The following is a 22,887-nucleotide window of genomic DNA, read 5'->3' as shown; positions in this document are numbered from 1 at the left end:
TGTACAGATATAGGTACTACAACTTCTACATGCCGTTTTTTAGTACATTACACGAACAGAGGAGTTGCAGTAAGGAGAGCCATTTCAGCGCTGTCCGGTACAGCTCCGATTGGGTGAGGATGTCGCCTATCGCGTCGCCTCGCCCTCTTCCCCGCCGCCGTGGGTACACCCACTCGGGGCGGGGGGAGAAGCCGGCCCTCCCGCCGTCCTGCCGGGCCTCCGGGACGGGGAGCGGCGGCGGCGACGGCGGGGGCGAGGCGCGGCGCGGCCCGGGCGGGGGCCGGGATGCTGCCGGCGCTGCCGGATGGCGACGAGCGGGAGCTGGAGAGCAGCGAGGAGGGCGGCGGGGCGGGCGAGGAGCGGCGGGCGGAGCGGCACGGCAGCACCTACCACAGCCTCTACGGCTACCGGGGCTGCAGGTGAGGAGGCCGCTGGCCGGGGCCCGGCCAGGCGGGTGGGCGCCAGGGCCGCCCCGCGGGGAGGCCGTTTCCAGGCCTTGTCAGTTCCCAGCTGCTTGAATTCGCTTTATTCCCTGCTCCTGCTTTAAAGCGCCCTCGGGCCGTACCTTTCCCCGCTGCAGTCCCTGTTCCCCCGTTACAGCTGCAGCATCAATCTTAAGAATGGCTTCGTTTTCAGGTCGCCGCAGCCGGGAGCGGGCGGTAGGGATGTCAGTCCCAGCACTGCGGCTGCAGAGACACCCTCCACAGAAGACTTCAGGTAGAGCCAATCTGTAGAACCACATAATCGCCTTTAACATCCCATTTTGGAGCCTCTGCCGTGTTTCTGTTGAGTGAATAGTAAGCAAGTACATTGAAGTCCCTTCAAAACAGAAACCTCTGTGAAAGCATACTGAAATCCCCTGGGTGCTTTTTTTTGGAATAGCTACTGAATGGATACAATTACAGCACTGAAATAACGTGTTAAACATAAGCTATCATCTTTGAGTTTGAACTCTGTTTTCTTTGCTACTAATACTTGACATTTCTATATTGACTTAGGTCTTCATGTAGATAATTAAAATTTATTAACCGATTTTAAATGGATGTCTTATCTTTCCACGAGCACTGTAATGGAATTGTTGCCCTGTATTACAACTAGGGAAACACAGGAGCAAAGAGGGGCAGTGACTTGTTCATAGCTGCTGAGCATCAGCTGACACCACAACTCCAGAATTCGGGTCTCGTGGGCAAACCACCAAATGCATTTCTGATGGGCCAGAAGTCACAGAGTGAATTAGCTGTAAGCCAAAGAGAGATCATAGTGGTCCCCCTTCTAGGTGCAGGTGGTTCTTCACTTGTTCAGAGAAACAAAACAATAACGTTTGCTTTTTGCTAACTGTTTCTTCTTGTTTTTTAAAGCCTATCCTTGCTGGACACTAACTTACCAGCTGAAGCAGAGACTGAATTGCGCAGTTTTATCGCTAAGCGTCTTGCTAAAGGAGCCCTGTTTGAAGGAATGGGAAATGTAGCATCAGTGGGGCTGAGGTAAATTTTAAAAATTATTTGAGAATCAGAAACTGTAAGAAACATTGGCAGCATCACACATCTTGCCATCTGCTGCTGTACTTAGGTTTAATCCTGATTCCATGTTCTCAGTCTATTGCTGCTGTTAGTAACAGCTTTACACAATGTCACTTTCCTCTTTGTCTAGGTAGCTTTGAGAAAAATATTGTAGTAAATAATTTACTGTTTGAACACTTAAAAAATACTACATGTGTTTATGACTATTTCCTTTTAAACTACTCTGATCGCACCACAGAGGAAAAAAGAGGTCTAAGAGCTCTATATATGACCATAGGAGCCACCAGTGCTAGCGGGTGAAAAATCTTTACAGAAATATGCATGTCTGCTTTTTGTACTTATTTATTGTGAAGTATCTGTAATAATTCTTTTTTTTTTTTTTTTTTTCTGCATAGCATACCGGAATATAAAGTTGGTTGTTATTACTGTCGTTTCCAACAAGAAAATCTTCTAGAAATGGCAACACTGGAATCAGATGTCAGTGCTCCAGAATATGTGGTTTGTTTCTTAGGTGGCTCAGAGAAAGGTCTGGAACTATATCCTTACCTTTAACTTTCTATATCTGTGTGTAGAGGGAGATGATGTAGAAATTATGTTCTCATTTTGTCTGTTTCCTACTCGAAATCAGCCCGTTTATGCACACCTTCCAGTAACTGAAAACGTCAGTAACAGCCGTATACTGAAAGGGGAAAATGCAGGTCTTAACTGATGCATCTTAGAATGGTTTAGGTTGGAAAGGACCTTGAAGATCATCGAGTTCCACCCACCCTGCCATAGGCAGGGACACCTCCCACTTGACCAGGTTGCCCAAGGCCACGTCCAGCCTGGTCTTGAACACCTCCAGGGACGGAGCTTCCACAACCTCTCTGGGCAACCTGCTCCAGTGCCTTACCACCCTCAGAATGAAAACCTTCTTCCTAATGTTGAATCTAAACCTACCGTCTTCCAGTTTGAAGCCATTCCCCCTCGTCCTATCACTACATACCCTAGTAAAAAGTCCCTCCCCAGCTCTCCTGTAGGCCCCCTTTAGGTACTGGAAGGCTGCAATAAGATGTCCCCGGAGCCTTCTCTTCTCCAGGCTAAACAGCCCCAACTCTTTCAGCCTCTCCTCATAGGAGAGGTGCTCCAGCCGTCAGATCATCCTTGTGGCTCTCCTCTGGACATGCTCCAGCAGGTCCATGTCCTTCTTATGTTGGGAACTCCAGAGCTGGATGCAGTACTCCAGGTGGGGTCTCATGAGAGTGGAGTAGAGGGGCGGAATCACCTCCCTTGACCTACTGGCCACACTTAGGATGCAGCCCAAGATACGGTTGGCCTTCTGTGCTGTGATTGCACATTGCTGGCTCATCTTATTTTCCTTAAGAAGATACATTCAGACTTGAGCTGGACAAATACATTCAAAGTCTGAAGATAAATCTTGATTTGGAGGTAAGGCCTAACTTTTTTTAAGTGGTGAAAATCACTATTTATGCAAATTAATTAGTAAGACAATCTGGAAGATTTAGTCTATAGAGACAAAATAGGTGTTTTAAGTACTAGTATGAAACACTGTGAGAGATACGTAATTCACTGTAGTGATAGTGTCTAAAGTGCTATCGACCGCACAAGTCAAAAGGGAGGGGGGCTTTTTTGTGCCACTTATAAATCTCTTAAAGGTTACATGGAGTTAAATTCAGAGAGAAGAACGACTAATAAAAAGTAATGATCTGCAGGGAAGTTATCAATGTCCACCTAGGTTCTTATCACTTCTGAATGTTAAGGAAGGATTATTAGTGTTTTTCTTGTCACAATTTTTCTAATGGAAACTATGCATTTTAAGTCTCTGTCTCATCCCGTCTGCTGTTGCATGGTCTTTGCTCAGTATATACCATAATATTACAGTTCTGTCTATTTATTAAAATGCAAAGCCCTTCATTGCTGATATTCCACATAAGTGTGGCTTTAAATGTCAAACTCATTATTTTAGTCTACTGTGGTTTGAAATTAAGGATCTGACATCCAAATATCTTAGGTTGGATAGATTATTAATAGGCTTCTGTTTGTGTAGGAATCTAATTTGTAGTTAAAGTTTCAATGTTTCAACTTGTTACAGCAAAAAACCATGGAGACCTATGTTAACCCATACTTGAGAAGCTGGTTTGAGAATGCCGTATGCCCTATTCAGAGGGTAGTACAGCTCTTCCAGGAGAAACTCGCCTTTCTGTTACATGCTGTGAGTGTATTTCAAACTAGATAACTAAAACAAGTTTCTCTCTCTCTTTTTTTTTTTTTTTTTTTTTTAAATTCAGGGCAAGTACTTTTCCCCTGCTTTATTGCTAAGGAAGCACATAGCAATTTCTGCTATCAATTTTCATAGTTAACTCATTTAAAATTACATAGTAGTGTCCAAATTGAAGTTAGAATGAGAAAATTAGAAACAGTGTGAGTAAACTGTCCCTACTATAATTCCTCTGAACCAAAAGGGATGTTATATTGTGTATGTGCCTCATATAATTAACTGGAAACAGAAAATAAATTAATCCTAGCTCTAGTCCCCAAGGTTGAGGAGGGTTTGGAAGGAATAGCAAATAGACTAACTGCTGTATTTCTTCTGAATGCAACACCAGCTGCAATGACTGTAATACGGAGTATTCCCTTAGCTTCTACCCTTTCTCTGAAAAGAACAATTTTTCAAGTATCACATTATGTATTTATTGCTAGTAACTGCAATATAGCAACAGAAATAATATCAAAGTTGCATCCAGATTTTTTGCCTTTTTCTTTGTTTTAAGGCTTTGAGTTATACTCCTGTAGAACTGAAAAACGCAGATGAAAGAACAGAAAAAGACATCAGCAGGTAAAGATACTTTGAGACCAAGGAACCTGTGAGTAACTTGGCTTTTGTGTATGACACCCTCCTGTTCTTGCTGTTACGGAACTGTAAAGAAACAAGCAGTTCACATGAGCTTTTCGTGTCAGGTTTCTGGCAGCTGCCAGCCTCCAAGGACTTGTTCAGGAAGGAACAATGACCTCCTTGTGTATTGCCATGACTGAGGAACAGCACAAGTCAATGATTATAGACTGTAGTGGACCTCAGCCTCAGTTGCATAATGCAGGTGAGATTACAGCTGTGAATACTTCTTCATGTTACCCACTTGTCTCTCTCAGCTGCTGAGAGTTGAGAATATTCAGAAGTTCATAGGTGCACGCCCAGAAAGTCTGGATTCTGGCAGGAAACTATAACACCTGGTTTCCTCTGAGGTAGCAGAGTAGTTTGTTTTACCTGATGTACTGGAACTCTGGTTTGAAAATGGTTGATAATAAAATCCACAGTGCGTTTAGTTTGCAGACCATGAAACTATGACTTGTACACTTCAGGGAAGCTGCAAAACTTTTTTCTTCCTATTGTATTTTTGACAAATACTGTGAAAAGGGATTGAACAACCAGAACAGAATTTCATGTAATCACCAGCTATGTTTGCTTTTCTTTTCCACACGTATTGTTTTTCCTGGTGCAGGTATACTATGTGAGAGTGATTAAATCAGGGGAATGCAGCTATATATTTATGTCGAGCTTATTTACTTTTTCTCATCTCTTCTTTGTCTTCCTGAACACTTAACAGGAAGCAACAGGTTCTGTGAAGACTGGATGCATGCTTTTGTGAATGGTGCTGAAGGTGGAAATCCATTTCTCTTCCGGCAGATTTTGGAAAACTTTAAATTGAAGGTACCTGTTCATATATGTTAAAGACTTGGAGAAGACGTCAGGGTTACTGAGGGAGAAAATACTCTTTTTGCAGCAAAGAAAAGTTTTAGGTTACTTACGATGTCTATACATCATTAGCTGATTAACTCTGAAGTTTAAGCTGAGGACTGGCTTACTGTAGTTGACAAGACCAGAATGTAAAGGAGCGTGAAAGTTTCTTCCATGAGTACTCCAAAGACATTTTCTCATATTTAAAATAAAAACCACTTTTTTTTTTTTTTTTCCTTAAAATACTGTTAATTTGAACTGTGCACATACAAGATCATGTAATTGGGTAACATGGAAAGAGAGTTAACACTTCTTAGGTGATCTGTCATAAGAGAACTCTTGATATAAGTTTGGACATGATCAAGTTGTGGTGTCTACACATTTTGCATTGTTATAGTAACAATGGTAATATACATCAAAGGCAGTACTCAATTATTAGTTTACTCTTGAGTAGTAATACAAAATTCTTATTGGAAATGCTTTTGCTTCTCCTGCTATTCTTCCTCCGCTTTTCCACATGATAGTATGTTTTCTTTCCGTGTAGAAGGATAAGAAGATGCTCTGTTACTCTTTTCCCAGGCTATACAAGACATTAACAACCTGAAGAGGTTTATCCGCCAGGCTGAAATGAACCACTATGCCTTGTTCAAGTGTTACATGTTTCTAAAGAACTGTGGCAGTGGAGACATCCTTTTGAAGATTGTTAAAGTAGAACATGCCGAAATGCCAGAAGCCAGAAATGTAGTGACTGTCCTTGAGGAATTCATGAGAGAAACATCAGTGGCTTAAAATAATCTTAATTGTTCTGTACTTGTTTGAGGGTATTGCATAAATCATTAATTTCTTCCATGCAGCTTAGTTTCACTACTGCAGGATTTTTAATTTATATTTAAAAGTATTAGCTAAATCAAACCTAAGTTGCAGTTTCATCTGCCTTTTCTCTTTTTTAGATAAAGCAGTGTGAGCTTTTTAAATGTGTAAATAGCAGATCATACAAATTCCTGCATAGTTTTCAGTACTTACCAGATTCTCCAAATGACTTGCTCCTTTTCTGAGGAAATCATGAGATTTGGTTTTTACAGTTATTGCACAAAAACAAACCACAAACAAACCCACAAATCCCTTACCTGGCAAGCATTTCAGTGTTAAGTGTTTTAAATATTTTTGAAGTGATCATATCTAATCATTAAGATCTGGTTACTTTTGTTTTAATGTATAAAGAAGTACAAACATCTGGATAAATCATAGTAAATGAATTAATCATATTTGTTTATGTAAGAGAACATAGGTAACAAGTCTGTAGCTAGTTTCTACATTTTGCTTCAAATTGGCAGTTTGTTCTTCTGTTACTAGATAAACAACTTGTTAATTAGTATGAAATAAAACTGCCTTAAGACTGAAGAGAGTTTTAGGAATCAGTTTGAGATGAGAATGTGTTGGCTCTGAGATTTTAAGACATTCGGTAGAGGCTGACATTAAAAGAGAACAACCCTCCACCCCAATAAAAAGTTTTAAACAGTCTAATGTACTTGGTCATCAACTTCCCTGCAGTTCTGAGGTCACTACTGCACTAAAGTGTCAGTTGTCAAATAGTGGGACAAGACCTCAATTCCAATACAAGCCAGTTCTGTGTCCTTGTTATACCTCATGGAGAAATAAAGCAGCAGTTCACTTTCCCCTTTAGCTTTTAGACAGACATAAACATGAGTCATTATTAAAAGATTACATTGCAGAGCTCAAAACCAATTGCTCTTTTGTTAAATACTGCTTTAACTACAGATAAACTTACAAAACTCTCTTTGAAAGTTTTTTCTTGATTGTTTTTTGGCATGTGATGTAAAGCAGCTTGATTTTCTTAAAAAAAAATAAACAAAACCCAGAAAACCAAAAAACCCACCAACAAAAAAAATTTAATGGATTCTGTGCTCAAATAATACTGTTACAACAAAAATATACAGAATGTACACAATACAAAAATATTTGGAAACATACCATAGCATCTTACCTTGCAAATATAATTTTGTTTTACTAGCCCTTAACGGGAAAGTAAGATTTGTTCAGTATTTTAAGGCAGAAAATTACATCGTTTAGTGCTTTGTTTTTAACATTTGGATGTGTTGTTAGCATTAGTAGTGTAAGCAAAAGAAAAGCTATATAAATCTAGCTTTATTTGCAAACTAAACAAACACTGTGGGGGAGTCAGGAGACAGTCAGCGACTAACCTACCTATTAAGCTCACTGGAAATTTAGGTATTTTTGCTACTTAAATCAGGCCTAGGGAATATTTTGTGCTCTGTGTTGTAAAGTACCCTGAAACATAAGTTTTCTGTACTACTACTGGCATTTCAGAAATACCTCATTAGAAAGCTTTTTTCCAATCAAGAGCCAATGGTCAATGGTGATGTTAAAAATACATTTACCTTTAAACAAGCTTGGTTTCTGTCTTACGTGTGATTCTTTCTTTATAGAGCTGCAAAATGCACTGTTTTCCATTATAACCAGCTCTCAGCATCAGTGATTGCAGAAGGAATTTTTGAGTCCTATGAAAGAGCACTGTAGAGCAGCTACTGCTACAAAAGAAAGAGAAGAGCAGCAATATTCAGATAGGCTAAACCTCCAGAGGTGCTGGCCTTTGTTCTCTAGATCCCAGTTTGCCTCCAGAGGTTGCTGGTGTTGAACTGCATCCATATTCTCCAGTTCCACTTTGGGTGAAGTCAGTGGATGGGGTTTCCAAAGCAATTGAGCTGAGCTTGAATCTATGTAAACAGATAGACTTTGAGCTCTTTACTCACTGAAGTATGTGTGAAAGTCCTACCCACGATCCTGTGAGACTAAATATTGGCACGAAACAGCAACTGTCTTGTAAGGTCAGCAGATAGCTGTTATTTTAGTACCAGCTCCAAGTGTGTCAGATTCCAGCCTTCATACCCAGTTCAAATTGATCTAATCTGATTTAAAATATACAGGCAGTACAACCCATCAGAAGGAGCAAGGTCTTGGGACACAGAATCCCTGAGCTTTATTTCTAGTCCAGCAACCTCAGACAACAATAATTTCTCCCTTCCCATTGACAAAATACTTCTGACTGCTAAAGGAGCAAATAGTGAAGAATCACAATATGCCACCTAAGTGCAAAGATTCCTCATCGACTGATGGGGAGAAAGTGACATGAGATGTTGTCTTAAGAACTCAGCAATAGTAAATTCATCAGCATTTTTACAACTCCTCTACACCTCACTCAGAGACTGTTTCTGGTAACCTCCTCTCCCATCACTCCATTACAATGCTTCCCCTCTTCCTTCCTATATTAGTACCGATGCATGCAAAATTAATATCGACCTGCTTCCAAGCATCTAGGAATAAAAGGTGCAATTTGCAAGCCCCGTGGACTTTGAGCTACCTGGTTCCCCTCCTCCTTCTTCCTCCCCACAGCTGTCTGAGCCACTCCTCTGGGATGAGGGATCAGCAAGAGGCTCAGAGCCAGACGCCATCGGTGCTGTCGCCGTGCTGCCAGCAGATGTCCCTGAAGCAGCTCTACAACCAGCCCCCCAGGCTCTCCCAGTCTGCATTACTGCTCCCTACACCCATCCTCACTGGACCAGTACTGCAATATACTTACTAAATGGGAAGTCCAGCACAGAAGCAGCAGCTTTTTTTTTTTTTTTTTATTATTTTCCAGGTGTTGTGTCCTCTCTCAAGGACACAAGTGAAAAAAAACTTCCTCTAATGTGCACGGTTCAAATCTGTACATCGGTAACAGTCCTTGCCTTTTGCTCTAGCACTGCACGTCCATAGGGTTCAACAGATTCACATTTTATCTGACTGAGATCAAATCCTGGCAGCAGCTGAAATAAAACCAAAACAATCACCAAAACCAGTCCCTCAGCGGAGACTCCTTCAGGAACACATTGCTGACTGTGACAAGTTAGAACCACAAATGACCAGAATGGAGAATATTTCGTCTCTGACATAAGCCAGCAGCTTCAAGGACATCTGGAGGTAAAAGAAAAGCCTGTTTGCTATTAGCTCTCTGGTGCTGCAGCACTGTGGCACTCCCGAGTGCATTAGAAAACGTTAACTGGGTTTCCTGATACTCTGTAAAAACATAACAAGTTTTCACAGTATAATTTTAGTGATAAAAAAAGAATTATAAAAGCTTCAGCACTTTGCACCGCTCCTGACTCCATAAGCTGATAGATTCTTAGCAGACAACAGACTCTGTGTACAGCCTGCTCTATGTATGGGGAGAGATTTTGGCTCTGAGTAGCAGGAATGTGAGAGGGTTTAATTTCTTCACCCACAATAAATCTAGCACTAGTTTAAAGTCTGGCCTTTCTGATCCCCAGGGTTTCTTGTAGACTTGCTCAAACAGGGTATGGGGACACAGCATGGAAGTAAAAAAGGTGAATAACAGTTTAAAAGAACAAATCATAAGCTCAACCTCAGAGCTCTTTTCAACCAGTTCAGGTAAACTATGTTCATCTATGGATAAAGGACCAAAGAAGGGTGCTTGGATTAATCTGTTCAGCTCCCTCCTACTCCTGAGCAGCGGCAAAGATCTGTTTGCCAGGGTCAGGCTGATGAAGAAACTGGTGGCATTAAGTAGCTTTCAGTTGAGAAACCAAAAATAAAAGTCAATCGGTGCATACTGTACTCCGGTAAATTATTTAAAAAAAAAAAAATATCTGGGTTTTGTTGTGATTGAAATTGTGTAACAAAATTTTCAAAGTTTTCCTAAAACTTCCAGGGGAACTCCCATTTCTGCTCACCTCTGGTTTAAAGGCATCTGTAATTAGAAAGGCTTAGCAATAGGTGAGGAAAGGAATATCCTCCTTATGTGTCAACCATGCTTAACTCCCCGCTCTCCTGCTTGCCTGCTGCTCCCCAGGGAGATATCTCCACCGCTACGAAACTCACTGGGCCAGCACCTGAAATGATGCATGTAAACTCTCATGACTGCTTTGATCTGAACCCAAACTGCAGAGGTAAAATGGCACAGGGAACCAACCCCTCCTCCAAAATGAACAGAACTCTGACCTTTATCTCTTCCTCTTTTTCTCTGATCTAAGGGCCAATGAGCAACATACTAGCCATGCAGTACAACAAAGGTGCAGTTGCCGTCAGAAATCACATTCCTGTGCACAAAGGTGGCAAACATTGTTTTTGCAGGTAAGGCTTATTCCAAGCTATAGAAACACTTACTTTCTTCCCACCTCCCTTTCCCCGAGGCAACAGGAGTTTTATTAGTGCATACTGTGGGAGCAAAACTTCACCCTTCCAGAGAGATTTTTCCCCTAAGAGGCAAAGAAGGGGGCAGCTGATAAGCACTTGTGAATGGCCCCTCTAGAAAGACAGACTCCTACCAGTTTGTGGTATCATCTGGCAGCACTGATTACACAGCTGAGAGAATAAAGCCCACGATACAGAGACATTTTGCTACGGAGCAAATCCAGCTGCTACAGTGCCTGTGAGATATGCTGTGGAAGGCTCTGGTGGCTGGTGCCTGGGCACTAGTATGCAAATAGTAAAAAAAGGAAGAAAGGAGCTAGTATAGAGAGACTCCTATGGCTGCTTTATCCAGGTCATCATACTAGGTGGGTAAAAGGGAGAGAAAAGGAGGCCATCCACATTCCTGGACTGTAGTTTGGCAGCTCTCTAAAGCGAGAAGAAAAATAACATAAGCACCATAGAGAGAAGTGTACCTACAAGCACTGCTTGTGCTACAGATGTTCCAGTCTAGTCCCCGGGTCCGTGCAGGCAGCTGTATGGACAGTGCTACAGACCAGTTACTGATTGCCAAAACCGGGGGTTGACCAACTTTAAAGAAAAAGGCATCATTGCAACTAACTGTTGCTTGGAGCCCCCGAACGTCCATTCCATCATGAAGGGGCATCCTCAAAATTTAGCAGTCACTTTAAAACCAGTTTTATCAGTTTCACAATGATCACTGTAACACCGTTGCCACTTCAGTGGGAAACCAGTGCTACATACAACCTGATTTAACTCCACTGACTTCAGTGGACAGATTTGGCTCCAAACAGACTGTATGGCTGTAAAGACTGGATAGTTCCCACCCTGCACTGCTATAGGTGATCCTGGTCCCACTTTTCTTGCAAGAACCTGCTGGAAGAGTTGAGATTCTTGCTAGGAGCTCACTGCAGGCCAGGTGGCCAGAAACAAAGTGAAAAGAAAACAGCACCTGATTATCAGCTGATAAAAACACAATTGAATATTTTCCATCCTTTTCTCCATCCCTCAAAAAAGAAATCCCAGTCACACCTTCTAGCCACAGCAGGCTGGGGGGAAAACAAAACAAAACAAAAAAATCAAGTGAAACATGCACAGTAAAAGTCACCTCTGGCTGGGTGACCACAACACTTTAAGAGTTCCCAAGGTTTATAGTGCAATTTCATTTGACCTGTAGTTGAAGACCAGTCTCCATCACTTTGGGTGATCAAGTTCTGCTGATTCCTTTGAAAGCTGCACAAGACAGGTGTCACCATAGGCTAAAATATCTTAGGAACCATTCAAGTAATTAGACAGTGGCACTGGTATAGCTGAACAGTCAGATATGTCTGTAGAAACCAAACCCAAGCTGTCTTGTGAGTACCATGTGAGTCTAATCAGTAAATGTCTACTCTTTTCCCTTTTAGCGTTCAGCAACATTGAGGATATTTGTTCAACAACTGGCCATAATTCCAGCACTGACCTGGAAAATACAAATATCTTATACAAAATATTGATGTGTGCCAACAAACCAAGTGATAAGTGCCCAGGTACAAGCCACCCAACAGGAGCCCTGGCGGTGGAGAAACTGCAGGGTCCAGGCCAGCCAACATTACAGTACCCGCTAGATTTGTGCACAAACTGATCAGCCCATTCTTTTGTGAGATCTTTAAGCATCTCCCTCCAACATGTATTCAAAAGAATCATCCTCGCTTAAGTTAAATATAAAAATAGATCCTCCATCTTCATTCATTTAACATAGCTGACAGATGACTTCCGCTCTCAAGTTTTCTGTCCCATGTTTTCAAGGAGGGGGAGGTAGCTTTAGATCCAACAGGCTGTAGGCAAAAATGTTCCAGAAGATGGCAAACAAGACAAAAATGACATAAATAGAAAGGAAAATCCACCATAAAGTCTGGTCTTGGAGTCTCTGCTCATAGTTCCTCAGGATGATGACACCGAGGGTGATTCCAACCATCACCCCTCCCAGGTGAGCCATGAAGCTGGGGTGTGGGCACGGTGGGTAAGCAGAAGGGTGGAATCGCAGCCACACAGCTCTTCCAAATTCAAAGCTCACTGGAACAAAGAAGGAAAAAGAAATTAATTGTCTAGGTCTATTCCTTCTTAAGCCCATCTTGCAGGCAGCGCTGCATCCCTGAAAAGATGGAGAGGAAGAAACTGCCTTGTATGGTGAGAATAAGGAAGCTGGAAGGCCATGGCTATGTAAGGGATGCGGCACACAGACATGAGGTCTCCCCAGTGGTTAGTAAGTGGTTTGGGTTCGTGGGAATGTAGACAGGTGGGGGAATATTTGCTTTCCAACACGTATAGCAGAACCATAAAAACAAATGAGTTAGACTTCGAAGACAATTGTCTGTGATGAATACATGGCCTAGTTTCCCTTATCGTGCCACCCTAGGGATATGACTGGAAGGTAATTCATTAATGTGTGTATAATGCTGTTGCCATCCCAGATAGGAAATGCTCTAGGAAACCTAAGTATTACCATTACGAAAGCATTGCTTGTTAGCAAATTCAAAGATGAGACGTTTAAGTCCCAGATCTTCACAAATGCCACAAGCGACAGATGCTGGCTAACAACAAATCCTCATTTACAAATGCTTGTGTTGAAAGCCAAAAATCTGCATTTGAGAGTGATGTGGTTTCCGCTGCCAGAAGGTCCAGCTGCAAGTTCCTACCAAAACTGCTGCAAAGTCAATACTCTCTGAATCAGCATGAACTCTTATGACAAGGATAAAGGAAACAGGATTGCATGTGTGCCAGGTATTGCATGATACTTACTACAGATCAAGGCAACAGCCATGCGCAGCAGTTTGAATTGGCACTTCATTCCCGACCAGTTCTGGAAAAGAGACAAGGAAAACAAAGTGATGCCACATGCAAACTTGGAGGGATTTTACATTCAGATCTACACTGGAAGAGCATCAAGGACGACCATCCCTTGAAACAAATCCCTTTCATTGCCTTTGCCATCTGTTTGTGAACTTTCCACTCATCACACCAAACATAGTTCTGTCAATCCCAGAAGACATAATCATAAAGGATATATTGCAGACGTGTCCAAATTATGGACAGTCTATAACTTCTTTGCCTGGCAGTGCTACTGACTTTCCCTGCTTGAGACCCAGCTGGTGTAGTGTGGTCCTTGGCTGGACTTGCCATTTGCTGTTCTTCAGACAGACTAATTTTTAACATGTTAGTATGATATTTCACTTTAAATTCTGACTTCTGAAAATAATTGAATTTACCTACACTGCAAAACTCTGTTGTATTAGACCACGTCACTTAAAATTATGTTAACTAGTACCTAGCATTCAACACACGCACCATTCTGGTTAACATCACACAGCTCATCATGATGCACTTAGAGGCCCAACACTGTCACCTACCAGGAAATTTCTCAGTGCATTCAAGCCCTACTGTGCTTTGCCAGTGCACTCCCTGTAGCACTACCTCTGGGTCCCTGAAATTCTGCAACTCATCTTCAGCAGAGCACACACAAATAGTAAAGACCTCAATAAAAGCATACCAAGGAAACAGTGCCATAAGATAGCCTGGATTTGGCTCCTCTGTCTTCAGGCTTGGTCATTAATCAATATAGTGGAATAAGAATCTCTGAATGATAGTCAGAAATCCTGAGAGAAGTGTTTAAATTCCTCCTTTTCCATTCGCACAAAATTTCCAAGCAGAAGAAGAGATCGTGTTCTGGGGAACTCAGGTGTATCACAACACTTTTATTACTATTAAGTCACTAAATGAAATTTTGTCTGTTGAAAGCAGTATGAGATACCAAGCTATCTGGGCTTTTTGTGACAAACTCCGTGTTCATCACACTGAAGGAACAACAACAACAAAAAAGCTTGGAAACTCTTCAGCCTAACTTCAATGGCACCCAGTGACTTTTCAGCCTGCTGAAGACATATTCCGCAATACATATTACATATATTCATCTTATGTGGGTTCTGTCTGTAAATCACTTCTGTGACTGCAAAAATACAATCTCTACAAAATAAGTAACTCATTTTCTCTTTCCACAGAGAGACCTAACAGAGTCGGAAGGCTCTGAACTCATGCTGATTAATACTGTGCTGCTTCCTTGAGTTTTCATTTCCATGTAGCTGTTTTGAATTCCTCTCCTCACTCTTTTCCTTAGGGTGACAAGCTTTATTGTTTCCCACTGATGGTTATTTTATATATTTAATTCCAAGAATATTTATTTTTACAAGCAAGAATGTTTTCATTTCCTTTGTTACCAGGAGGCACAAGGGAACAGAAGATTCAAGAGACCCTCCTTGTAACAGTCCCTCCTCTTCCCAGCACACTCAAAGCACCTGTACAAGACTGTGCTTTACCAGCAAATGGCCAGCATGTCTTCCAGCATGAGGGAGCATCACACCTAGATACTAAGTGAGCAGAGAGAGAGAGAAGAGGGGGAAAGAAAAGCAGAAAAAACTCCACCAGAATGGGAAAGGCAGTAAAAGTAATTTCAGATGAGAACAGAGGCAGGGGATAACAGAGAAATATAGATGCTAAGGCAGCAATTGCTAAATAAAGGAGGGCAACGAGCAGCAAAATGACAGGCCACTTTGCAATGTTTTAAGAAGTCTGGGAAAATATCTGGTGAAGATGCTCCACACACCTCTGGTAGAGCCTCTTCCTCTAAAGCAAACCAAAATTTCTTCCAATCTCCCCCTCTGAATCTCGGTGTGAAGAAACCCCATGTCTGCATTACCACTCTGTGAGACAGAAGAAACTCCCTCCTACTTCTGTTGGCCCAGTGGCAGGAAACAAAACTGTACCGAAAATAACTGCATATAAGGAGGCATTTCCCCAGTAGAAACCCTGTGGTATAGGGGTAGCCCCTCTCCTCCACTCCCTATCTCTCTGCCAGCCACTTAACTGTCCTAATTTGGACAACAGCCCCCAACTCATTCATGCTCCAAAAATCTTGAAGACAGCAAAGGAGACCTGTTCTGCTCAGGAAAACACCCACTTCCCTGCTCCCAGCTGCTACAAAGGCTGCCTGGAGCAGCACCATTGTGGCTTGCAGCCTGAACCTGCTGACTTCACTGCATACAAGCGTTAAATACAAGGTTTTCTTTTAGGCTTGACACAAGTACTACTGCACACACACATGTTTTCCAGCACCCATATAACAGATCTTCTGTCTGTACTGCAGCCGACTCACATTATCTTCCCACTCAGACCCCAGCGGAGGACGCATTACCATAATTTTTACAGTTATTCTGCTCTGACGCTGCTGGTGCAGGACAGACATGCAGCCCTGTACCACCACACATGAATCCTAATCACAGCAAAACCAGGTCTCTCAGCAAAGCCATTTTTGCCCAGTGGTCAGCTTAGGGGTCACACAGGTAGATATGCTGGGCTTTGGCACCACCTAGCTGAGGATATTGGATGAGCTCCTGTTTCCAGATCTTAGACGAACGACAATGCTGGTATTTACTGAATTTTGTAAAGTATTTCATGAGGTGAAACGGCAAAAAGACGCATCACTAGTACACCCAGGGTTCAGCTTCAGTCTGGGTTTTAAAACATTGGAACAGGCTGCCCAGGGAAGCGGTGGAATTGCCATCCCTGGAGGTATTTAAAAGACGGGTATACGTGGTGCTTAGGGACATGGTTTAGTAGTGTTTTTTTTTCAGTGTTAGGTTGATGGTTGGAGTCGATGATCTTAAAGGTCCCTTCCAACGTAGACAATTCTATGATTTACAAATGGAGATAAGGGATATTCTGCATACAAATTCAAATACTAAATTTCCTTAGGTACTTGCTAACACTGCATGGCACATGCAGACACAACCAAGTCTGCAGCTTCTGCAGAGCCAGTCAGCTCCTTCTTTTCCAAACATTTGTCAGCCCTTGCAAGGTGAGCTTATAGCCTAGAGTACACCGATAATTCTTGGATTACCAGCACCTTCCACTTCTCCTGGCAAGCACCCAGCCATCAGGGTACCAAGCCATCAACTGCAGCGTAACACTTCTATTCCAGGACCGCACCACTGAGACAAGACCCTTAACTGAGGCAAGCTCTGGATGACCAACAGCTGGGTCAGGCCCTATTTCAATCCCTTTGGGCCACCAGACCTGGCTCACTTCCGAAGAGGTTACACAGTCGTCCTGGTACTCACCATGACTATGTTGGCCAAGTGAGCTGAGACAAGAGCATACACGCCTCCAGAGGAGCCCACCACAGGCGCAGTCATATCAGCTACTGACACTGTCAGGGACCCTGGGAGAAAGAGCAAGGGTTTGTGACAATTGCCAGCTAAATAAACACGCTCTCTCCTACCCTACATTCCTGCTACTGCCTGTTTTGTGCTAATCGCCGCAGGTCAGTAATATACAGATAAAGGAGGGGATCGATTGACTCATAAAGCTAACTCAATCATGTAGTAATGCCAAGACACTGATTGATTGATTCTTTTGCACCTACTTCAAAAGCAGCCAAGCAAGGCAGCAACATATCTTCAAACCTATGCTGCAAAAAGGCACTTACACCCTGATTAAAACAACAGAGAAGCAAAAGAGAAAAATGTCTGTGTCTTGTTCCTCACCTGAAGATAAAATAGAAGTAGCTCCCATGCTGGCAAGACAAATACTTGCACAGCGAGAAGGAACTGGGTACTTGTAACTTAGCAGAGGCCTTTGATTGAAGCACAGCCAGTTACTTATAAAACTTCAGAGGAAAACTAGCTAAAAATAACCTGGATGGAGGCAGTAAGCACAAGATAGCAAAATGGCAGGTCAGTCACATAAAGGCACCACTCATAACAATACATCCAAACATAGACACTGCTTCTCTTTATCCCAATTGGAGGTTTGGATCTGCTCAAAGCTCCTTTAATTGCAAACTTTAAGAGTAATTTAAGGGATAGAGCGACAAAGGCAGACTTGGGTGTCACAAGGCAGCGATAAGATGATCTTTGGGATGAACGGGAATAGGAAAAAGACACAATGGCAAATCTTGAGGGTCCTTGGTAGTACAGAATCTAACGAACTTCTTTGCTAATTGCTTGGCTGATTCTGGGTCAAGAAAGTGCTGAGGTTCCACCAGCCAACTCTGCTGATAGCTCCCTCCTTCACTGCATAGCCCTGAGACATCACAGCTCTTAAACACTGCCATTAAGGAAAAAGTTAATGAGAAGTTAAGAAAGGAGTAGTAAGAACTTGCAGTTAAGTCCTTGGACACTGTACTGAGCATATACCTTCAGTGTCTCGATCTCAGTCTCAACATGTCGTCTTAGTAAAGCCAGATAAATGAGAAAAAAAAAGTAGGGAGCGGCCATTGTTGCCCCCGTCTACATTTTAGGGTTTATTCCTGATTCTTTAGGAGCTGTGTTATCTTTATATTGCCAGATCGTCAGCATAAGTATGCCTCTTTCCCTCTCTCCTGGCACATGTCAAAGAATAAAACATGTTTAATAATTGGCTAACAACTCAAACAGGTAAGGGTATCATGGGATGTTTTCTGTGTGGGACTGTCCGGTCACATTTGTAGTTCCACCCTGCACTACGGAGGAAAGTTTTCCCTTTCCAGTTGGCACTTCCACAATTTACAGGTCATAAGGTGTGAAAGGCAAGTCTGTGAGGATGTGGCAGCTTGTCTAAAAAAATGAAACTCTGCTAACTCCTTTCTCTGCATTAAATAGCATTGGGTTTGTACCACGCCTAGTCCTGTGTCCTAGCCCAATTACTCTTTCCACAGACTCTCTACTGGAATGTAGAACTTATTAGTACCCAATGCAGCCCATTTTACAGAGGCTTTATCTGCTTATTATGGAAAAAAAAAAATCACCATAAATCTTGAACTATGGCAGTCAATCATTGAGTTCCACTGTGAAGACCTTGGTTGTTCTTACACTGTCCTCCTGTTGTAATTAGATGTTGATCTACCATCAGCTAACTTCCATCACCTCCAAACTGCTCGAAATGCCAAACATAAATAAAAGGAATACAGCACAAACTAAAAAAAAAAAAAAAAAAAAAAAAAAAAAAGAAAAATCAACCAAACCCCATGGCTTCATGATTAAATGAATTTCCAGATTCCTGTGCACCGCTCACAACCTACAACTGAATACTTCTTGCTTACTCAGGCTGTAGAAAGTAGACAGCACAGGACAAATGGAAGAAGAACTGACAAAGGACCTGGGAGGGGAAAAAAAAAAAAAAAAAAAAAAAAAAAAAGACTCTTCAAGTAGGGATGCCTGTGATGACACTTTTCTTCTAGGCTTCTGTGGGACACAAGAGGAGAGGAACAGCATGACCTCCACATTCAGGAAGGCCATCCAAAGCAAAGCAATTTTAAAGTAACAGGTGGTTGGTGCTTTTTTAGCAGGTCTGCTAAACATAGAGCCTATGGCTAGTTAGAAATGGATGTAGTGTATTTCCCACTTCCAGCCTCCAAAAGAATTTCAACTCACAGATCAGTAACTGATCTTTTCCTACATCCAAACATCATGAAACATTTCTCCTACACAAAAGTCAGCACAGACCTTTTCCAGATGCTTCTCCATCTGGGGCATCCAGAGGTGTCACCTACCTGCCACAACTCCAGCAACGTACACAAAACTGATCCTCGCAGCTCCATGCACCATTTCCAGGGGAACCCCAACCAAGAGCTGAAGGACAACATTGAGTCCAAGGTGTTCTATCCTGTGGCAAGGAAAAACAACAGTTGTCCTCTTTTCTAAGCCTTTGTCTCCCTTCTCTATACTTGAGACAGAGATATCTTGGAAAGGAAATCAAATAGTACCTGCTTCATGAAAGTAGATTGTAACACTGGGAAAAACAATGGTTCCTGAAAAAAATAAGACTGAGAGCTACAATGTTTCTTCCCTCCTTGCTGCTCATTATCTTTTTCATATCCACCCAGGCCCTTTCAGCCAAAGACCTCATAGGATGTTTGGTTCTCTTAGTGACACTTCCTTTTGTTTGTTTGTTTGTTTTTTTTAAATAGAGGGTTTGAAGAAGTTAAATGACCTGTCCAAAAAAGCAGCAAGATAGCAGCAGAGTCTGGAACAGAAGCCACAAACCTGACCTGCTCCTCTCTTCTTTCTTAATGATACAGCCCTTCCCTGCACATATTACACTGCCATGATGGGGAGTGGATACTAAGTCAAGAGCAAGGCAAGCCTAGCAGTCCCAAGACAGTTGCCGTTTCCTTGTGACACATAATGCTGGTTTACTGTTTGTGCTATCTGACCCTCATCCTTTTTTGCTGCGCCTGCTTCAATGTGACCATGGTCATAATGGGAGGCATCTTATGCCTCAGGTCAGAGGACATTTTATGTCTGGTTAGGTGCCTAGTGAGAGACAAGGTTCTCTGTTCACCTACCCTTGGTTTCCATTACAGTTAATAGCAAAACCTCATACTGAACACAATGGGAAAAGCTGGGCTGATACTAGTCTTGTAGAAAACTCTGCTGTGCACATCAGGACGTGCAGGACCACTTGCAGACTAGAGGTAGTGTGACAGCTAAGAGGCACATATTTGGTAAAGACCCCAGTGCACCAGTTTTCTTTCAAAGCAAGCCCTTTGTTGTTCTAATCAATAGTACTTAACAAAACTGTCTTGCTGCTTTTCAAAGCTCTACACAAATATTTACCCATGTCTATGCCACCTGCAGGATCTTCCAGTGATGTAATCACCCCTGAACAGGATCCCTCTCAGCACTGTGCTAGTGTCCGAGATTTACCCTGGGCTCATAGGACTGTGACCTTGCTGAATGGCCACATCACGCTGGACCCAGGGGTATAGTGCTTTCTGTATGAAGAGTGTCTGAGTCAGCTTACAAAGCAGGTGGACCTAAATGAGACAGCAGTACCCTTAACACAGAAGGCTAGCATCTTTTTGGGGAAAGAGCACAAAATAGCTAATGCATTGAAAGTCTACATCCTAGTAGCTCACAGACAGCTACTAGCAATCTTTGGTTTAAGTTACGTGCATTTTCACGGTTTCGGTCTTTCTTCATGTTACCATAGCAATTTCCCATATACATCAGAGAAAAATGATGATGGTGAGATGCAGCAATGACAGAACAGTCTCATAAATGAGAATTTGAAGTTGGACCGGAAAAAAAAGCAAGAAATGATACTGCAGGCAACAGTCCTTTCTGGATATCTTAATAGGTTTGTTTCCACTGAATTTCTCTCCAAGGATAAATTTCTCTTCTGCACGAGACACTCAGCACTGCAGTTTATCATCATGGGAAACTGCTGCATGTAACTAAGTGTTTTTATTACCTTGCTCAAGACTTTTGAAGCCACTGGGTATGGGCATATTCTGGCACCCGTTCTGACCCTGCATATTCAGAGAACTTAGGAACTAAATTAGGAACAACCAGCAAAGGTCAAACTAAGATCACAGAAAAGAGTCAAAGCTTCCAAGTCCCCTTTTACAGAGAAGAGGGAAGAAGCTTTGGCTGGCACACAGTCAGCATCATGAGGAAGCACCTGACATTTTCACACAAAGCACTGGGTCTTATTTTCCAAAGGAAGCTTTTGTAAGGGCTCGGTAAAGTTTATCCTAGACTCTAAAGTGATTGTTCTGATTCACAGCTGTTCTTAAAAGACTTTCCAGGAGCAATCCCATTCACTTCTCCCCATCATGCTAAGAGCTTTGAAGGCTCCACAGTCAATAGGCACCCATAAAATATAATTAGCCTTTGCCAGTGCTGAATGTGTCATTCTTGAAATGATAATTTCATTGATTTATTAAAGACTTTCTCCTTCCCCAGGACCAAACAAATGGGACTGTTCATCAAGGCAAGTCATTAGTTATGGCAGTGTTACAAATGCGTGGGCCACAGATAATAAACATCTGCTTTCCATGAAAGCAGAAGGGCAGAATTTACAACTTTGCCTGCCTTTTCAGCCCTTGACAAAGCCTCCCTCCATCAGGACCAACACACATTTTTGGAATCTTTCTAGAGGAACAGCAAGCCAAGCCTTAGCAACTGCTGTCCTCTCGGACACCTTCCAGCTGTCACTTGCTCTTCAAAAAATCAGACTGAGTGCACTAAATTAAGGAGCAGTCCACATTAACATTTTAAAGTCTCAGCTGGAAACAGGATAACAATAGACCCCATGGCATTGTGTTAGCCTCTCATTTGAAAATGAGGGGAGAATGATGGGCTTCCACTAACAAATGTTATTACCTTTCCAAGATTTATCTTTTCTCCTGATATGAAAGGAGCTTAACACACAGAAGTTAGCAATAAATGAACATTTAGTCTAACTCCAGATACTGCAGATAAATCATGGGGTTTATTGTTCCAGTGGGACTCTCCATTGTTTTGAAGGCTATGAAGCTAAAGAACTTGGAATCCATCACAAAAACAATGAGTCTCCTGCACACCACCTTCCCCACTGTTCAACTCGGAGCCAGCCACAAATGTGAAATAAGCCTGAGACATAGTAGAACACCACCACCACCAGAAGAAAACCCAGATACAAATTAGCTAATATTAGTTAAAATCAAGTAGTTCTTCCTTTCACAAGCCCAGTTTTCCCCACATCCTCAGCAATGGAAATTTCCAATTCTCATTTGATATAACCAGCCTCACGGCTAAGCCCAATAGTCTACACTTGCAGATTGAAACCTGTTATATAGTGGACTTTTCGGAGGGATTTTGCATACAGAGTACAGATGTTGCCACATTCAGAAGTTTCATCTATACATTTTTTTTCCTACTGTCCCTTTGGGTGGAGTCTGTTCGGTCCTATGATTTTTATCCAGAGATCTGGGGCACATCTTGTCCTCAAGGGCAATTACACACAGAGGCAGTTATTCCATGCCAGAGAAGAGACACTGGCATGTCTTCCATCAGAGACATGGAAAAAGGAAAAGATCAGCTTGATCTTTCTGGCCTTTCATAGGAGAACACTGACTGATGGGAATATAGGTTTTCTATTTAAGAACAAAGGGTCTTTATCCAGTTTCAAACTACAAACTACTGCTAAAAAGCTTGTTGCTGTGATTTTTCAATGACAGAATTAAAGAAAATTGCAATTATATGCCAGGAACATGTGAAGATAATGATCTGAGAAACTACTCAGAGTGTTTTGTACAGGGATGAACTTTCCTGTGACACTCACTCATCACCATGGCATCACAGACATCACAGAATCGAGTCTCTTTGAATCTTGGAAGGACTAGCACAGTCAGGAAGCACAGAGTTAGAATCCCCACGCCTTGTAGTCTCTTCCCAATTCTGCTACATACCTCCCATAGGATGAAGGAGGATTCATTTTACTGTGTACCTTCATTTTGCGTTAGATGGACCATTCTCTGTCCATCTGGTCAGTCGAGATTATCAGCTCTTCAGGAACATTGGTGTTTGTACAGCGCATACAAAATGGGAG

At 42.2% G+C, this 22,887-nt stretch overlaps 2 protein-coding genes across 3 annotated transcripts in view; one reads left to right on the top strand and one right to left on the bottom strand.

Moving 5' to 3' along the window:
- Positions 1-285: 285 nt before the first annotated feature.
- LOC309678908 (protein Njmu-R1) lies at positions 286-7,674 on the top strand (the record flags this gene model as incomplete). Its single annotated transcript, XM_082492105.1, has 10 exons — positions 286-419; positions 637-717; positions 1,359-1,484; positions 1,916-2,058; positions 2,893-2,948; positions 3,613-3,732; positions 4,292-4,356; positions 4,479-4,615; positions 5,123-5,226; positions 5,833-7,674. 10 exons carry the CDS (start codon positions 286-288, stop codon positions 6,040-6,042), a joined length of 1,176 nt encoding a protein of 391 aa, XP_082348231.1. The 3' UTR covers positions 6,043-7,674.
- A 4,609-nt stretch (positions 7,675-12,283) lies between these two features.
- RHBDL3 (rhomboid like 3) overlaps positions 12,284-22,887 on the bottom strand; it is a gene marked incomplete at both ends in the record, with an annotated part of 68,610 nt that continues 58,006 nt past the window's right edge. For both annotated transcript variants that reach the window (XM_082492407.1, XM_082492408.1), the window contains 4 exons: positions 12,284-12,555; positions 13,282-13,342; positions 16,653-16,753; positions 19,064-19,176. In XM_082492407.1, coding sequence (XP_082348533.1) covers positions 12,284-12,555; positions 13,282-13,342; positions 16,653-16,753; positions 19,064-19,176 — 547 coding nt within the window. The remainder of the gene's footprint in view (positions 12,556-13,281; positions 13,343-16,652; positions 16,754-19,063; positions 19,177-22,887) is intronic.

Source organism: Vanellus vanellus (genome assembly GCF_965231255.1).
Source record: "Vanellus vanellus genome assembly, chromosome: 17".
Taxonomy (NCBI): Eukaryota; Metazoa; Chordata; class Aves; order Charadriiformes; family Charadriidae; genus Vanellus; species Vanellus vanellus.
This window is presented reverse-complemented; position numbering and strand designations above follow the sequence as displayed.